General features: G+C 39.3%; 1 protein-coding gene across 3 annotated transcripts; it reads left to right on the top strand.

The window, feature by feature from the left end:
* Positions 1–4: 4 nt before the first annotated feature.
* LOC117306901 (ubiquitin-like modifier-activating enzyme ATG7) lies at positions 5–18,252 on the top strand. Of its 3 annotated transcripts, none has more exons than XM_033791468.1 (19): positions 5–84; positions 1,977–2,161; positions 2,491–2,545; positions 3,369–3,486; positions 5,090–5,167; positions 5,552–5,665; positions 6,312–6,449; positions 7,597–7,685; positions 8,277–8,398; positions 9,527–9,614; positions 10,393–10,537; positions 11,169–11,327; positions 12,066–12,123; positions 12,522–12,658; positions 14,086–14,292; positions 15,671–15,786; positions 16,377–16,461; positions 17,386–17,586; positions 17,992–18,252. In XM_033791468.1, exons 2-19 carry the CDS (start codon positions 1,999–2,001, stop codon positions 18,034–18,036), a joined length of 2,118 nt encoding a protein of 705 aa, XP_033647359.1. In that variant the 5' UTR covers positions 5–84; positions 1,977–1,998; the 3' UTR covers positions 18,037–18,252. The 3 variants fall into 3 exon arrangements, with proteins under 3 accessions (XP_033647359.1, XP_033647361.1, XP_033647360.1); XM_033791469.1 differs by lacking the exon at positions 5–84 and adding an exon at positions 108–183; XM_033791470.1 differs by lacking the exon at positions 11,169–11,327.
* Positions 18,253–18,560: the final 308 nt, after the last annotated feature.

The raw sequence follows: 18,560 nt of genomic DNA, 5'->3' as shown, positions 1-18,560 counted from the left end.
ATGGGGGGACGAGCACTTGAAAGGTTTTAAAATGGCTGCGCCCGTCTTGTTTTTCTTTTGATCGTCCTCAGTTTTGGTTTTAGGGTAAGTGAATCTCGGCTGCTTGTTATTTTTGGTTTATTGTACGATCAAGATATGCAGTGAATGACAGCATTACGCGACACAGAAACCCAAGCTTTTACAGTAAGGACTGCACACGACACTGTCACTGACCTCAACTCCACCATCCGTCTGTCGTCCGTATCCTCATCCTGCCAACCCAAAGTGCCAGCACTTTTATTTAGCCCCACCCCCACTAAACTGCACTGCTGTGACACTGTGTCACAGCGGAGAACATGCTCAATCAAGTCCAAAAGTCAGCAATGAGCAAGCTGCAACAAGAAGTCACCACTTTTTCAAATTCAATTTCGGAAAAGTTTCCGTATGGCGCCACCACTTTTTCATTCGATATGAAATAATATAGTATCTAATTATTTACCTCAATGAGATATCCTTTTTTGTAAAAATTAGTGAAAAAGTGGTGGCGCCATATGGAATGTTATCCTCAATTTCATTTTCAGTTTGTTAAAATTATTTATGTCTTTTTTTTTTTAATAATAATTAAAATCATAATAATTAATATTAATAAAGTTTAAGATTTTATGAAATAAATTAGTGTCTACTAAGTTTACTCAAACAAATGTTCCCAAATGACACAATGTGAGATTCCTTCTTAGTAAAAATGAATTAAAAAGTGGTGGCAGGATAGGTGAATTCCTTTTGTTTTGTTTGGACTTGGTAAAAAATACATTTTTGTCAGGATATACATGTATGTATCATAGTATAGGCCCATGGAACTTTAAAAAAAAAACATTATTATTTTATTAAACAGCTACCTGAGCGGAACGTTTTCAACAGAAATTGTATTTTTACTTGTTTATAATGCACTTGTTCACCATTTTAATGTAAAATTGAAACCTATTTATAATCATATGACTCGATTTCCTTATTCATCGAAAATATTTTAGGTTAAGTGGAATTCAGCAAAGTTGACATTTTCGTTCAAGCAGGTCTTTAAAATTGTACTTTTTAATGTGTAAGACCCAGTCATTGGGGCCGGGCGCTACTCCTTTTTTTGAAATTTGGTCATCCTTTTTTTCGAAATTTTGTGATAAGGCCGTGAGAATGAAAATGATAGATTTCATTATTTTCACAAAATTTCATTATTTTCACAAAAAAGACTCTGCATCACAATGTTCAAGTTCAAATCATTGAACAAGGGTAAAAGGTTATATTTACGCATTTTACGCATCTGCTGTCGTTCATCTGTCGAGCACAATCAACAAATTTTTGCAAAAATATTCTGCGCAATTTTTAATTTGCACTATGCAGAATAAGCAAATTTGTGTATTGAGCTCCAGTTTGCGCAATTTGAAGATTGCTCATCTTCGTGTGAAAAACAATGAAAAGTGAAAAAAAGCCTCACGTCATTTCAAAAATGCCCGGACGCAAATCTATCTCATGGCCTAATGACAAAATTTTGAAAAAAGGAGAGCAGCGAAAAAAGAAGTTGCGATAACGTAACCCTTCTCCCGACGGCCGTCGGGAGGAAAAGTAGAACAGCGCCCCAGTAGTACGACTGGTAATGAAAAAATTTTGAAAAAAGGAGTACAGCGCCCCAGTTATACTGATTACTAGGTCTAGTAATTTGTACATGAGTAGGCTAATGTAGACTGGAGCCGATTCCAAAAAGATCTAAGATTGATCGTAAATCTGCAAATCAATCAAATTTGCTATGTAAGTAAAGTGTGATATCACAAATCACTATGGTGATACTGGAAATTCATCTTGCGATGAATTTGAATTTTTGATTCTTTGTGAAATCGGCCCCCTAGTAGTATTAGTACTTAACTACAATGTAGAAAACATTCAATTTACTAAGTCTTACAATCATAATGCTTATAAAATTATAAAAGAATATTTGTTTTTATCTGTAGAGTAAGCTAGATAGGTGCCACAATGGCAAACTCAGACGGCAAAGACAGTACACCCAAACAGCTGCAGTTTGCCCCGTTCAGTAGCGCCCTCGATGTTGGATTCTGGCACAGACTGACGAGGAAGAAGTTGGAGGTGTATAAACTTGATGATACACCCAAGCAAATCAATGGATATTACTACAATGGTAATCACAAAAAATAGCTTAGCACTAACAATTTGCTTACCAGAAAACCAGCCAAAATACCATGTCTTATATATCTACTGTACCTTTTGTCGCAGTTATCAATAGCAAAACGTTCAGCAATAGCATTTATTTGTGTATTTTTACTTTTCAAAACAAAATTGAGGTTGCTTGCAGGCCAAAAGCTTATGGTGTGCCATGGCCAAGTGGTCAAGCGCACTGGATTCAAGTTTCTGATCTGCAGATTGTGGGTTTGTGTCCTGGTCTGACATCTGTGTTCTCAATATAGATACCTCACCATATTGGATGCTATGTTCTTTTTTTTTGTTCAGGAGACCCAGATGGACTTCCATCAAGAACAAGTTTGGATTTCAACTCATTTGATGAGTAAGTTAAAGACACTGGACACTATTGGTAATTGTCAAAGACCAGTCTCCTCACTTGCTGTATCTCAACGTATGCACAAAATAACAAACCTATGAAAATTTCAGCTCAATTGGTGAATCGGTCTCAATTAAAGTTAGAGTTTAACAAGTGAGTTTTGAGACATGTGAGAAGGCGTTTGAATATATCCTGAGTTTGCGCGTCTTTGATGTTGCGGGGGAGTTTGTTCAAAGAAGCTTGCGATCAGCTTCTGACAACACGCACCTAACCGAATACCCAACCATCAGGGCCCAATTTCATAGAGCTGCTAAGCACAAAAATTTGCTTAGCATGAAATTTCTTCCTTGATAAAAACAGGATTACCAACCAAATTTCCATTTTTTGCATATTGTTTGTTACTGGTATTCAGCAGTTTATCCTTGGTAATCCTGTTTTTAACAAGGATGAAATTTCATGCTAAGCAAATTTGTGTGCTTAGCAGCTCTATGAAATTGGGCCCAGAACACTCTCATCTGCTCACAACCGGACTTTCTCCTTTATTGCTCCGCGAATATAGAACAACCTCCCAGTACGCATCAGAAATTGTCACTCTTTGCCTTTGTTCAAACAATCTCTCAAAACTCACTTGTAGCAGATGTAATTTGTTGTATTTATAGTTCCATTGGTTTTGCTCTTTTTAGCGCTTTGATCTTGATGTAAAGGCGCTCTATAAATATTTAGTTGTAGATATATGTAAAGAATAGGAGAAGAAGTAGAAAATGCACGATATTATAGTAAAGGGGGTTACCACATTCCTCGCATTCCATTTTCTTTTGTTTTCATTCAGGCCAGCGGAATGTCCTCCTCATTGTTTCCCGTCTTGTGGCACCCTGCTCAACTTGAACACAATAGATGCGTTCAAGTCATGCGACAAGAAGTCTGAGCTGGAGAGGGCAGCAGACTTGGTGAGTTCATTGGGAAATAGGCTTAGGCCATGCCCAAATCACCTTGTGTGGCTATAGCGGTTGCTAAGGCCATCATATGGTTTAAAGCATGTTGACTTGGTGATCCATTTTAATTTCATTTTGTTATGATAACAGGCAGTGAGAGATGGCGTAACATCAGAAGGCCAGACGGCCACTTCAAGTTTATATATATATATTTTTTAATTGTATATACGTGGCCTGTCATGTTTTTTTAGTCTTAACTCCTTGTGTGTTGTATCTCGTGCTAGTTTTGTATCTGCCTGTTTTTAAAAAACTTGTGTGAGCAATGAAATTTCTTCTTTTGAAGATCAATAAGGTTTATTATGTCTTATGGGGAAACTCTTAACTGCTTTTGGCTTTGCACTTTGTAAACCTACTCCTGGGGCTGAAACAATGTTTTGCCCTTCACAGTCTGTACGAAGGCAGTCATAGAGTACTCATCTACTAGGAGCCTGCCGTCGATTTCACAAAACTCTTCCTAACTCAGGATTAATCTTGTGACTTATAGGAAGAGTCCCAACCCTGCACTGTAGCATGCAGACCTTAAGATTAATCCTAAGTTAGGACAAGTTGGATAAGACGAGTCCTAACTCTTTGTGAAATCAACGGCAGGCTGGTGGTAGAGCAGATTGCATGACATGTACCTTCCCAATGTTTTACAAAAGCAATTATGTCTAAGTGCCTTGGTCAAGGGGGCAAGTGTCAAGACCAGAGCCTGCCACAGTCGTAGCTGCCTATTTTGACATGGGTTAACTTTAGGGCAAGTCCAAAGCCCCATACATGACCGCCATGTTTTCTTTATCATTCCCAAAAAACTAATAGTGTACAAATTATTGTTGGTAATCTCATGCCAACTTTAAAATAAAAAATCACTTAAAGGATTCTTGTTTTTTTTTTGCAACACAAAACACAACGCCCCCAGATTTACATTAATTTTTTTTTATAAAGATGAAGATAGTAGAAAGCTGACCTTAAAATATTACTTGCTGATGTGCTGTAGTTTTTAGGGGGAGGAGTAACTACACAATGTCACGAAAATATGTTTTACATGCTAAAATTTAATGTTTGTGACTTGTTTTACTCATTTCTCACAAACTTCCGCCCCTCAGCAAGTAATATTTTAAGGGAAGCGTTCTGCCATCATTATCTTCAAACTGTGTGAGTTAAAGGCACTGAACATGTTTGGCAATTGCCAAAGACCAGTATTCTCGCCTGGTGTATCCCAACATATGCGTAAAATAACAAGCCTGTGAAAATTTGAACTGATCAATTGGACATTGAAGTTGCAAGAAAATGATGAAAGAAAAAACATCCTTGTTGTACTAAACATCGGCTTTCAGATAGAAATAAAAGGCTCCAGCAAGAAGTATTTTATTATTTTAGTGAGAAATTACCTCTTTGTCAAAAACTACTTCAGAGGAAGTTGGGTCTCACAATGTTTTATACTATTAACAGCTCTCCGTTGCTTGTTACCAAGTAAGGCTTTATGCTAATATATATTTTGAGTAATTGCCAAATGTGTACAGTGCCTTTAAGTGTAAAATAATAATTTACTAAAAAAAATTGATTTTGATTCCATTAGATCTGGAGAGATATCACGTCTGGAGCAGCAATCTCTGATCCCTCACTGCTGTCTAGGTTTCTACTGTTGACTTATGCGGTAAGATTCATCTTATGATTTGAGGCATTGCATGGTGAGGTAACAATTTATATTTGTTGTGTGGTAACACCATATGTGTATCTACAATGTACTTGACAGGTAGAGTTTGTTCTTTAGAGAACTGTCTTTCTTGATTCTATGCTGCTGCGCAGTAGATTTATTGGAGAGTTCAGGAGACTTCTCAATTCTGTAAAGAACGTTCCTGCTTTTTAACTACTACCCGGGCGGAAGGTACAGAAAATTGGCTTGGACTACTACTTTAGCTTTTAGGATCATAAGTCCTAACCGCGGAGTCAGTTCTTACCGCATAAGACTCATCTTACAGTTACTAAATTTGACAAGGTCCCTCAGTTTACTACATGTATTTTTCTTTTGCTTATTCAGGACCTTAAGAAGTACCACTTTTTGTTCTGGTTTGCCTTCCCGGCGCTTTGCAGTCCAGAAAACGTTGTCATCAATCAGACTCGGCATCTTAACCAATGCTTCAATGAACAACAGGTAATAGGTTATTGAATTTTGATACCCAATTTCGACACCTTTTAAGGGTTAACAAGGTATTATTTGGCGCATTCAACAGCCACTGCCAGAACACCTGAGTGAACGCCTTCTCAGAGCGATAAGTGTTACTGGGATCTTTTACGTGCATAACACAACGCACGGGACCAACGGCTTTACGTCCCATCCGAAGTGTCATGACTCTCGAACCCACACTCTGCTTATCAGAAATACCAGAGCTTGAGTCTGGTGACCTTAACGTCTCGGCTACGACATGCCATGTTAGGCATGTTGAGATGCTCATGGCACAGCAACACATCAATTTGCTGTGTTTTTGACTGCGTGAGGGCGTTTGAGCAAACAAAGCTATGACAGAGCATTTAGTGTAGCTTGATCAATGAGTTGGAACAATCTTCCTCCTGTCATTATGGAATCCGTTATTTACATGTATATTTCGTAAAGCTCTTAAGACTCACCTCTATCCATGTTTGTCTACAATGTGTTCTTCAATTTTTTTTATTTTTTTATTATTTTATTGGGAAGCAGTGGCTACATTTCTTAATGTTGAGCAATTTTTTTCCCCTTTTTTCGGCATTTTAGAACAAAAAACTCCTAGGTATTATCAATGTTCCTATCATTTTGTTTGTAGATTCAGTCTTTGCAGGAGTCGTACGATGCAGTTGTGGACAATCACAAAGGGCTGGCATTCTTCCTGGTGCAGAAGAAAGATGATCTCCTCACAGTGTTTCAACTCAGTGACTGGGACTTGCTCTCAGACAAGTCACAGGTACGCGTGTAATACAAAATGTAAATCAAAATTACACAATACAATATAGAAATAATACTTTGTGAAGCAAAATACACTTGTAACCTAATATTAATAATAAATTATTGTAAAGCGCATTCCGTCTATAGCAAGACCCCAATGCACTGTACAGGCATGAAACTGAGGCATGCATCCCAAAGCTGATCTGCATCATTAGTACTAAAGCAGCATGCAGCATCAGAGTACAACTTACTCCAGAAGAAGACCAGAGCATACTGATTAAAACGTCAAGTTGAAACCAACGGTTCTTTTCAGAACCACCCCAACTCATTTACAGATTATCATTTTTTCATTACATGGTGTTACCGCAAACCTTACTTTATCCTATTTCCACCATGCAAAGTTTCAAATCCTACTTTAAAGAACGTCAACAATTCTTTAATACATTATTGTACAAAAACGCATGACTATAAGTTCTTGAGATGAAGTGAAAACAACTGGCAGGAGAAATGTTTTAAAGTCACATGCTCAGCAGATTGGTTTGTATAGGGTCTATGTAACACAACACACAATATCCACAGATTTCCATTAAACTTACACAGTTTGAAAATAAAGATAGTGGAAAGATTCCCTTGAAATATTACTTACATGTACATGTAGGTGGTGTAGTTTTTAAGAAATGAGTAAAACAAAAATAATTTTCATCTCAGTTTCAGCATGTAAAAAACGTATTAACCGGTTATGGTATGGTATCATAACTGGTTAGTACGATTTACATGCTAAAATAATTTTTGTCTTACTGGGGGAACAAAAATAAAAATTATGACTTGTTTTACTCATTTCTCAAAAACTACAGCACCTCAGTAAGTAATATTTGAAGGGAAGTGTTCAACTATCATTGTCTTCAAACTGTGTATTAAGTTTAATGAAAATCTGTTGACATTTTGAAAAAGTACCCGAATCCTTTAAGTGAACTCTTTAAGTGAATCCTTTAAGTTGCATTCCTAACATGTGTTGGAAGCCGGTTCCAGAGTTCTGGAGCGATGATGTATGAAAATGATCTCTGGCCATATGTAATTGTGTTCAACCTAAAAAAACACAGTTTGGTCAGGGTTACAACTTACTAATTTTAAAACTTATGTAAATATTATGGTAATATTATATGCAGGTGATGCTTGGTTTTTGCGACCCATGCACTCTGGATCAGTACCCAGGATGGCCGCTAAGAAACTTCTTGTGTTTGGCAGCATACCACTGGTAAGTATTGTCGTCTTGGCCTGCTTCAAGTGACGTCATTTTGCGATAAATCGAGCATAGTGCAACAGCTTTCTGTTAGTACAATAGTTTATTTATAATAGTTCTTTGGTATAACATTGTTTCATTATTGCACATTACATTTGTAATAGTTCTTTACTAATAAAAACAATGCCATTTGTAGTGCACCATATACCTAATCTGTCAGAAAAACTCCTTGCGCACAGAATTGGAACTCTTGCTAATGACGGTACTTTTAAAGCCAAGACTGAACAAACATATGTTAAATGTGCATAATTTTGGTTTTAACCCATACACCGGTGTATGTTAGCACTGTATACTCAGTACGTATCGAGTCCTGTGAGTTTTTACAATCCCAAGCTCAAGAGAGTTTTCCCATGGTCCAGCATGTAAAAAGGAACAATCTCCCCAGTATAAAATTGTTCCAGCGGTACAGATTTTGTTCATAACAGAGTATAACATCGTTCCATTATTACAGATTTAATTTGTAACGGTTTTTAAAGAGAATAAACATGTTCCATCCTTTCATATTTTCTTCATAATGCTTCTATCTTTTTTTTATGAATTTTGCAGGGCTGATGAGCTTCCAAGCCTCCAAGTGTTATGTTTGAGAGATAGGACTAGGGAGGGAGTCCGTAGCACAGATCATAGTCTGGTGTTAGACATCCAGCTGCCGTCAATCAAGTCTTTGTCCGGTACATCTTGAGCCCTTTTCACCCTGCATCTCTTATCCTTGAGTTTTTTGGGGGTTAAACAAAGAATTGACTAGAGAGTGGGATTCCAACCGACGACCTCCGGATTAACGGGTCACCTTAAGGAGATGCGACTTTTTTGTTTCAGAACGGTTGTATGGCTTCTGACTGGCACCCCCAAACACGGATACTGACAAATAGGGAGACTGCCAATTTAGGGCTAGATAGCTAAGTTGGTAGAGCGCTGGTTCGTTGGTTCAAATCTCACTCTAGTCAATTCTTTGTTCAACCCCAAAAACCATTTAAAAATTTGCCCAGTTTATTGATATCTTATCCTCGAGGAATACAACCCTCGGGAGGCTGTAGGAGTTTTTTACCCCATGGTTACCCCCGCCGCACTTTCGCACTGTTCCCACCTAAGTCCTCTATTCCACGTGGTTCCGGCCGTACATTTCAAGAATACCCTGGAGTTTTAACTATTACCCCTACTTCAGATTAAGGGGTGGCTATTCCCTGGAGTTTGCCCATTTGCTGGGGTGAATCAGGGGTGAAGTGGTTCAAGTGTGAAAGGGCCCGCCGTTATTTCCTGAAGAAGAATCAAATAGATTAACAGAAATAACATGAAGGGATTTGAACTTAAGTTGGTATCCCTGACCGGGACTCAAATCCACACTCTGCTGATCAACAACACCAGAGCTTGAGTCTGGTGCTCTTTGACAGCTCTACTTGCCACAAAATGGCTTGATAACAACTTGATGTATAATTCGCATAAAATAACCCAGCAGTGCGCTTATTTATATATATATTTATATATTTATTGACCAAACCAACAGCGGACGAACCGCCAATTACAGGAAAGGATACCAAAAAAGAACAATAAGAAATATTCATATAGCCTATATAAAAACAATCTGATATGTACAAAGTTAACAATTAAAATAGAATCATCTTAGGAAAGAAAATTAAAGCATACTTTGAAGATTAAGTAAAATAAAATAGGGAACAGAAACAGACCACCATGAACGACTGTGAAAATATATTTAAAATAAATTATAAATATATTATATTATAGAGCAGTTAAGCTATCCTCATGCTGATTGGCTATTATTCGTTTTTTATCTCTCCACTCAGAATGTCCTAAATGCGTTGGATGGGAAAAGAACAAGAACAAGATGGCGCCACGAAAAGTTGACCTCAGCGCCAGTATGGACCCAACAAAGTATGTTTACTAAATTATCACGGCACAAAGTCCATCTGTCCACCTTTACTTGAGCTTGCAAACTGTTCACTTGTGTTATATTGCCTTTGTATATCTCGTGATTTGTTCTCCAACAATAAAACTTTTCAATCTGTTACTGAGGTTCGACGGGAATGCTTGTTGCATGTACTTCAGTTTTGTAATTTGTAGGCTTTGATAAACAAAAAAAGTTGTTTCTTAAAGCATAAAGAGAAGGCTTACAATCAAACAGATTGCCTTAATGAAACCGCCTTAGTGGTCTACAGTTTTCTTACACTTTAGGCTTCCAGAATAAGCACTTTCTTATAGGAACATTACAGAATTGTTTTTTTCTAACAACAGTTGCTGGCAATGTGAGCACTTTATGTAATCCATCATATACATAAACTGACAAACCTGTAGAAGTTTGAGATCGATCGGCCATCTGGGTCACGAGAGAATAGTGAAAAACCGATTACAAATTTTGCATTGCATCGATGCCAAAACAAAAATGAATAAAACGCTCACTGAGCTGTAAACTCCAAACACGAAATTAGATTATTTATTACTCATCAAATATGCGATTTCCGACAGAAATGTTTCAAGGGATGTTTTCTACTATCATATCATTACACCTTGTAAGTTTTATGTAAATCTGTGATCTTCGCAATTTTTAATTCTGTAACGTTCCTTTAAAGTATGAAAAGAAACATTCAAACAGATTGCCCAAATGAGACCGCCCAAGTGTAGAGGATTGCAATATTCTACTCATATCTTTCAGACTGGCAGAGTCGTCAGTAGATCTAAATCTGAAGCTGATGAGATGGCGCTTGCTGCCCTCGCTTGATCTGGATAAGGTAGCCCAGACGAAGTGCCTTCTGCTGGGATCCGGAACCCTCGGCTGCAATGTGGCCAGATGCCTCATGGTGAGTGTGAACTTCAGACATAGCACCTACCATGCCAGGGTTCTAACACTCTGTCTCCCAGACCACAAGATTCCAGTAAATTTGATTGAGGAACTGTTTACATATTTCTTGTATAACAAAAAAATACATTTTTGTTTTCCAAAGTAATAAGCTACAAGGGAAACTAACCGGGTATTTATAAATAAATTTTAGGGTTAACTCTCCGATTTTTTGTTCCTGTGCTCTGTGCCGTGTGTTGTTAGTCTCTCTATTTCGGCAATATATTTGTTAGAGCTCATAGGGGAGTGGGTGGGGGAGCCAATCAGGTTCTACTCACAGACATTCCCGATTGACATAGTCGTTAAGGCAGTTATTACTCATGGACTCAGAATTTCCAGTTAGAAAATATACAACAATTTTTTTTTTTTTTTCAATTTTTGCCAATCTATCTCTTCAACATCAGCAAAGCTTATTAGCTTCGAAAAAAGTATCAAATAAACATTGCAAGTGAGGTATAAACGTTTTCCCAACTCACTGCTCGCTGCAATAACCAATGGCGACTTTATAATAAAAAAAAAACAGTGTTCTATTTCTTTACATTTTCACTTTGCCAATCATACATGACGCCTTTTGCATTATGCACATGACCCAGGGTTGGGGTGTGCGGACCATCACTTTGGTGGATAACTCCAACGTGTCGTACTCGAACCCAGTCAGGCAGAGTCTCTTTGAGTTTGAAGACTCACTAGAGGGCGGCAAACCCAAGGCACAGACTGCTGCCAATAGACTGAAGTTAATCTTTCCTGGAGTGGTAAGTCGTATTCAGGAATAACTTTAGAGTAATATCTGTCATGAGTCAGGATGTGCACTTTCCTTTCAAAACACCCTTGACAACAGAGCAGTTCAGATTAAATAGTTGTTAAATTTGCACTGGGGAATAGGAATATTAATTTGGTTTTACCCTGCCCTTACATGGATGTGCACTGTATACTTGGTATACTCCCAAGTTCTGTGAACAAAAATCACAGGCATATTATACGGGTGGGATTCGAACCCAGGACCAAGGCCTTGTAACTCTAAAATTTGGAGCATTGTAAGATGGCACAATGATATTGTAGGTCAAAGCTGGTTTGGTTCACAATGGCAGCAACGGAAATACCAACATTGAGGGGTTTGACAAAAGGCTATAACCCTGTAGTGGACGAACTTTGCTCCAGACCTCGAAATAACCCACGGCATTCACCTCAAATTGCTGTGGTGCCCTGTGATTTTGCTGTGGTGCCCTCTGCAAGGTCATTACGCCGCCATCTAGGAGGTAAAACGATGACTCAACAATGGCTAACGCACATCTATGCACGCGCGGCGCGCAGGATGGGCAAATGAGCTACCTTTTGACATCTACATGTAGACGAGGGCGCCCTACTCAAATTATGTTATGTGCATAAGGTCTATACAAAATTATGGAAGTTCAAGGCCTGATTCTTTGTGGATTAATAAGTGGATAACTGTTAAGTGGACAGTAACATTCCTTTATTTATTTCCACTGCAGAATGCAACAGGGCTCTCCTTATCCATTCCAATGCCTGGACACGCAATCGGCTCATCAGGTAAATGAAGAAAACAAAACACAGCATCTGTTATATTAACCAAACCAATTTCATAGAGCTGCTTAGCGGCCGATTTTGTGCTTACTGTGCGATTTCTATTTCATAGCGCTGCTAACAAAAAGCACCTGAAATGCGTGCTAACTTTTTTGGTGCTTACTCGTGTTACTGCAGTAAATTAAATGACATCACAATGCATTATCCATAGTGAATGCGCAATTCATGGCTGCCTAATTTTTCTGCTAAACTATGAAACACGCTTGCACAAATTTTTCTGCTGCAGTAAGCACGAAAATGTGCTTACCGTTAAGCAGCGCTATGAAGTTGGGCCTGGGTATTATTCAAATCTAACTCACAAACGACTTATTGGGCCCTGGTTGATGGTTGTGTGTTAATTACAGAGGAGATTCTTAAGCAAACCAAGGAAGATGTAGCAAAGCTGGAGGAGTTGATCGATGCACATGATGTCGTGTTCCTCCTCATGGACACCAGAGAAAGTCGCTGGTTACCAACTGTCATTGGTGCAAGCAAAAGAAAGGTATGCATATTTCACTTTGTGAAAACTTTTTATATCAATAAAGGCACTGGACACGTTTGGTTAATGTCAAAGACCAGTATTCTCTCTAGGTGTGTCCACAGCTCGCCTGTTTGCTTCGTTTTTGAAAGGGTAACGACACCAAGGCATTTTCTCTCGGTAAAGGGCGCCCTATGAGGAAATTGTACACTTCTACTGGAACATTTCAAGGGCACCGAGGCATCGACCAGGGGGACATGGAGGGACACGCCTTCATTGCCCTCGTGAAGATCAGGCCTGACCCAGCAATTGCATTCTGTGAACATTTTGGCTCAATTGATCATCAAAGTTGCAAGAAAAGAATGAAAGAAAAACACCTTTGTTGCACAAATTTGTTGTACCATGTTACTTCAGAGGGAGTCGTTTTTCACAATGTTTTATACTATCAACAGCTATCCGTTGCTAAAGACATACTCCATCTTTAAATGCGACCCACAATTTGCTAAACCTGGGATGAGAGAAAAATCAAATGGTCCTCATTGGGACTTGACCCCTAGACCTGTGACACTCCAAGCAGCTATGAGGCACAGCCGTATCCTTCCTCAGGTTTTCCCTTAGAATCACATTTTTCTTTCGGTGTTACATGGATGCGCAACGGGCAAAGTAACTAACATGATTTGGTATGGTACCTAATCACCAAATATAAGTGAAATAACCAAACATTGAGAGAAAAATCATGGGATAATAATAATAATATATAAGACTTGTAATGCGCACATATCCACCCTGCTGGTGTTCAAGGCACAGTAAAACCAAAAACAAAACAAAAACAAAACAAAAACAAAACATAACACAAAGCAAAACAGACACAACAAAATTAGTCATTGAAAACCTGTGACATAAGATAAGTTTTGAGAAGAGACTTGAATTTTGCAGTACAAAGACTATTCTAATGTCTAAAGACCAACAGTATCCTTTTAAAGGGTTAAAAACATTCTACTTGGAAGTTTATTATTGACTTATTTGTCGAAAAACCTTACTCGATAGGCCCACTTGCCTATAGGGCCCAATTTCATAAAACCTAATAAGTATCATAGTTTTGAGAAGGAGGTAATTTCTCACTAAAATAATTGAATCTAAAAGAGACTTCCAGGCCTGAAACCTTTCTCAGGCATCTGAAAGTACACAAACTTGTGCAACATGGTTATTTATTATTTCATTATTTTCTTACGACTTTGATGGGACCAGATGAGCCCAAATTTTCACAGATTTGTTATTGTATGCATACATTATGTTTGTACAGTATATACCTTGGGTGCATACTGGTCTTTGACAATTACCAAACATGTCACCTTTAAAAATTAGGTGTGATACTTATATGTGCTGTCGACCTGAAGCAAAATGTTGTTTTTGGATAATTTCTACTCCATTTTTGCTAATTTTTGCAACAGATGGTCATGAATGCAGCGCTGGGCTTCGACACGTACATGGTTGTCAGACACGGTCTCAAACCGCCAAAAGATGGCTCTGATGAGAATGTTGCCGCTGGTGCATCAGCAGCATCCTCCGGTGGAGCAGACAGCGCACCATCGCTTAACTGTATTCCAGGAGAGATGTTGGGTTGCTATTTCTGCAATGACGTGGTTGCCCCCGGGGATGTAAGTATGTTTTGACAACACTGGGACTAATTTCATGGAGATGTCTACAAGGAACATGTGGCTAAGCTCCAACAGCCAAAACAACCTCTTATTGGGGGGGGGGGGGGGCGTGTCTGGCCCGAGCGTTCTAGCAGTCTAGTGTTGTCAGCAGCAGAGTTTGGGCTTCAAGTCATGACACTTGTGCCCTGGAGCAAGGCACTTCACCATGATAACATTTTGGGAAGATAGTGCATTCTGCTTTACCAGCGTAGCTTCTAGTGACTGGAGTGGGATTTGAACCAACGACCTCCGGATTAATTTGTCGGCGCTCTACCAACTGGGCTATCTTTTAAAGTTGTAACCTTTCGCTACTAATCGTTAGTATTGTATCTACTTACAGTTCTTTGTTGAGGCCATTTATAAGTGTCCAAGTGAGGGATACTGAAGTTTTATCTTTACTGGCGGTCTTCCTTATTAAATGTTGTTAGTTCCTCAAAATAACCCATAGCACCTACAACGTTCCAATACAAAGTTAGATTTTCCTGATAGGGGTGCCCTCTACCATGGTGCCCCTTCAAGAGGGACCTTCAAGACAAGGGCCCAATAGAGCTGCTTAACAGCTGATTTTGTGCCTTCTGTGCGATTTCCATCCCATGTAGCACTGCTATCCGTTAGCACATGGAAGTGCATGCTAACCTTCCGGTGCTTATGTACACTGCACAGGAACGAATGACGTCACAATGCAAATCCATGGTGAACGCGCAAGATGGCCACCTGTTTTTCATGCTAACCTGTGAATAATAATAATAATAATATCGAAGTCTTATATAGCGCACGTATCTACCAAACAAGGTACTCAAGGCGCCTAGTATATACAAACTTTCAGAAAGATAGGTAATTGCAGTGATGAATTTTGAGACCCAATTATTTAGCACCTTATAAGGGTTTACAAGGTGCTACGGGGCATACAGCAGCCACAGCCAGGAACACCGGGGCGAACCCCTTCTCTTTTCGAAAAGTGCGCTGGGTTCTTTTACATGCGTTACACAACACATGGGACCAACGGCTTTACGTCCCATCCAAAAGGACGAAGCAATGGTTAAGCGTCTTGCTTAAGGACATAGGTGTCGCGGCTGGGGATTCGAACCCACACTCTGCTGATCAGAAACCCCAGAGTTTGAATTCGGTGCTCTTAACCGCTCGGCCACGACACTTCCACATATGCTTATGCAAAATACGCTTATGCTAAAATACGTGAAATACGCTTATGCTTGAACAATTTTTTTCTGCTACACTTAGCATGAAAATTTGCTTACTGTTAAGCATCACTATGAAATTAGGCCCTGCTTGTTGATTTATATTGATAACAATTTATTCCACCCCACTGTCATTTTACCAGTCGACCAAGGATCGGACATTGGACCAGCAGTGTACTGTCTCTAGACCAGGTCTGTCTATGGTAGCAGCTGCACTGGTAGTAGAGCTATTGGTCAGCTTATTGCAACACCCACAAGGGTAAGCTAATTTGTGACGAGCAGGGGTTCGAGTCCCAGTCATGATACTTGTGTCCCTGAACAAGATACTTAACTATGATTGCTTCTCTCCACCCAGGGGTAAATTAGGGCCGAGATGGTTCTTGTGATTGATTTAGCCGTGTAGCACATATTTGTTGCACAGGCTGTATACTCCCCAGGGAGCTGAGATTGTTTAAGGAATTAATTCAATGGCCAGGGGCACTAATGTTCGAAGTGCTTTGAGATGCCCTTAGAACTCAGTTCCTTGAATCTTATTCATAAGCTAATAAACAGGTGTAACTTGTAAGTTGTGTTGGCCTTGTCTTGTCTTTCTTGCTTCATTTGTCCTTTGTCCTGTTACGTTTCCCTGGTTGAATGTTTGTTTGTCCATTATGTTAAGGTGCAAAAGCATTTTGCTTCACCTTACACCAAAATGTTGTAATTTATCTGCAGATTGTGCACAAAATATATTTCATATCTCATGCTACTGTATAACTTGGGTAGTTCACCAACATAATAATGTGCATTATTGTACAATGAATAACAGGATTGAAATCCATATTACTGAAATGCTGTGTTATGTTGTTACAGGGGTTATGCATCAGCAGACACCAGTGCAAAAGATGATCACCTGACTACATCTCTAATCTCTCCTCTGGGTCTAGTACCACACCAGGTAAGGAGGGCATTCCAGTAAGGTGGTGAAGCAAGCCCCAGACTACTGTTGGGAGAAGGGTTTCAGGCTTTGGCAGTTACGAATACGGGATATTATGGAGTGGGGGGGGGGGTTTAGATCAAGAAATGCACTTAGGGTGCAACATACTTGGTGACAGCTACAGTCAGAGTGGTAACCACCAAATACGCACATTATTTCTGCTTCACAGTCTTACTAGTGAATTGTTTGGCCAGGCTGCGCATTAAACCCTGGCGTTGCTCAGACAATTGCTTACTGTAAGCACTTGAAAGTTAAAAGCACTGGACACTATTGGTTATTGTCAAAGACCAGTGTTCTCACTTGGTGTGTCTCAACATAAGCATAAAATAACAAACCTGTGAAAATTTGAGCTCAATTGGTCATCGGAGTTGCGAGAAAATTATGAAAGAAAAAATACCCTTGTTGGACGAATTTGTGTGCTTTCAGATAGGAATAAAAGACTTCTAGCTAGAAGTCTTTTATTATTTTAGTGAGAAAATACCTCTTTGTCAAAAACTACGCTACCGCAGAGCGAGTCGTTTCCCACAATGTTTTATACTATCAACAGCTTTCCAATGCTCGTTACCAAGTCAGTTTTTAAGTTAATATTTGTTTTGAGTAATTACCAAACGTGTACCTTCCCTATAAAGTACCTTTTACTTGCTATTTGAACATGGGCCAAGGGCCAGATTTCATAGAGCTTGTAACAGCGTGTGTTTGTGCTGCCATTTTGTAAGTTGAACAAACAGCATCGCGTGAGCGTTCAATAAAAAAAACCTCAAACGTGTTTTTCATATTCAACGCGCGTGCAGAATGACGCGCTTGTCATCTTGCAGTCCCGTGGCGTTTGTGCACGAAGCACCCTCTAGTTCTTATATATAACTCTATGGTTTTCCCCCGTACCAGATTCGTGGATTTCTCTCTCGCTACCATAGCCTCCTTCCATCCAGCTTCGCATTTGACATGTGTACAGCTTGCTCCTCCACTGTACTAAGACACTACGAGACAGAAGGATTTGAATTCCTGCTGCGTGCTTTCAACCAACCCCACTATCTGGAGGACCTGACTGGACTGACTAAGCTACACTTAGAAACTGAGAATTGTGACGTAAGTAGATAGATTTTGATTGTTTTGTGGAGGGTCACATGATATGTCTTATTTTCACTAGAAATTTACATGTACTACACCCTTAGCAACCAATGTACATTACCATTTGCGCCTAGGCAAAATATGTGTTTTGGCTGTGCTATAAAACAAATATTGGCTACTTTTAATCGTGCTATAGTTAAAACTACGACTACCTTGAGTCATGGTTTTAAAGGCACTGGACATGCTTGGTAAATAAAATGTATTAGCATAAAAACCTACTTGTTAAACTGTTATAATATTGAAACTTGTATACATATTATTGCTTGTAAAAGCTCAATGTGCTGTGAAAACTAAATAAAACTTGAAATAAACCTTGCTCGACCACACTCCACAATTAATGATTGCCATCTGCTTTTATTTCAGATTCTAGAATTTAGTGACAGTGAGAGCATCACTTCCATTAATTGAACTGCTCAGACTAGCTTTGCTATAGACCCCACTGCACAACATGCAGCGCGCACACAGGCACGTCTCCTGTCTGCCATTTTGGGGGTTAAAATTTGCACAAAAGGACACTACACATGTTTACGCGCCAATCCACATGTTAACCATAGATATAGAATTAAAATAACTAGATCGCACGTACATACGCGCCATTGCCTGTGAGCAAAAGTTTTTGTACGCCATGGACGCGGTAAAAATTTCACGTTCGAAAGGCAATGCGCGGAAATGAACACGGGAGATAGGCCTTTGGCGCGCTAAATGTCACGTGCTGACGGCAAAAAGTCACGTGCTGACGGCATTGCACAGAAAATGTACTCAGGAGATGACCCCCATGCCAGAACCCGCGTATGTACGCGCGGCAGATCTAGTTATTCTGTTCTATATCTATGATGTTAACATGTTTACCATCCTTTTGCGCGTGCAAGTGCGCTGCGCGTTGTGCAATGGGTCTACATCAGAGAAATCCGCAACTGGACTGAACCAACAAA

The sequence above is a fragment of the Asterias rubens genome, chromosome 2 (genome assembly GCF_902459465.1).
Source record: "Asterias rubens chromosome 2, eAstRub1.3, whole genome shotgun sequence".
Taxonomy (NCBI): domain Eukaryota; kingdom Metazoa; phylum Echinodermata; class Asteroidea; order Forcipulatida; family Asteriidae; genus Asterias; species Asterias rubens.
Note: the sequence above shows the minus strand (reverse complement) of the source record. Positions and strands in the feature narration are given on the sequence as shown.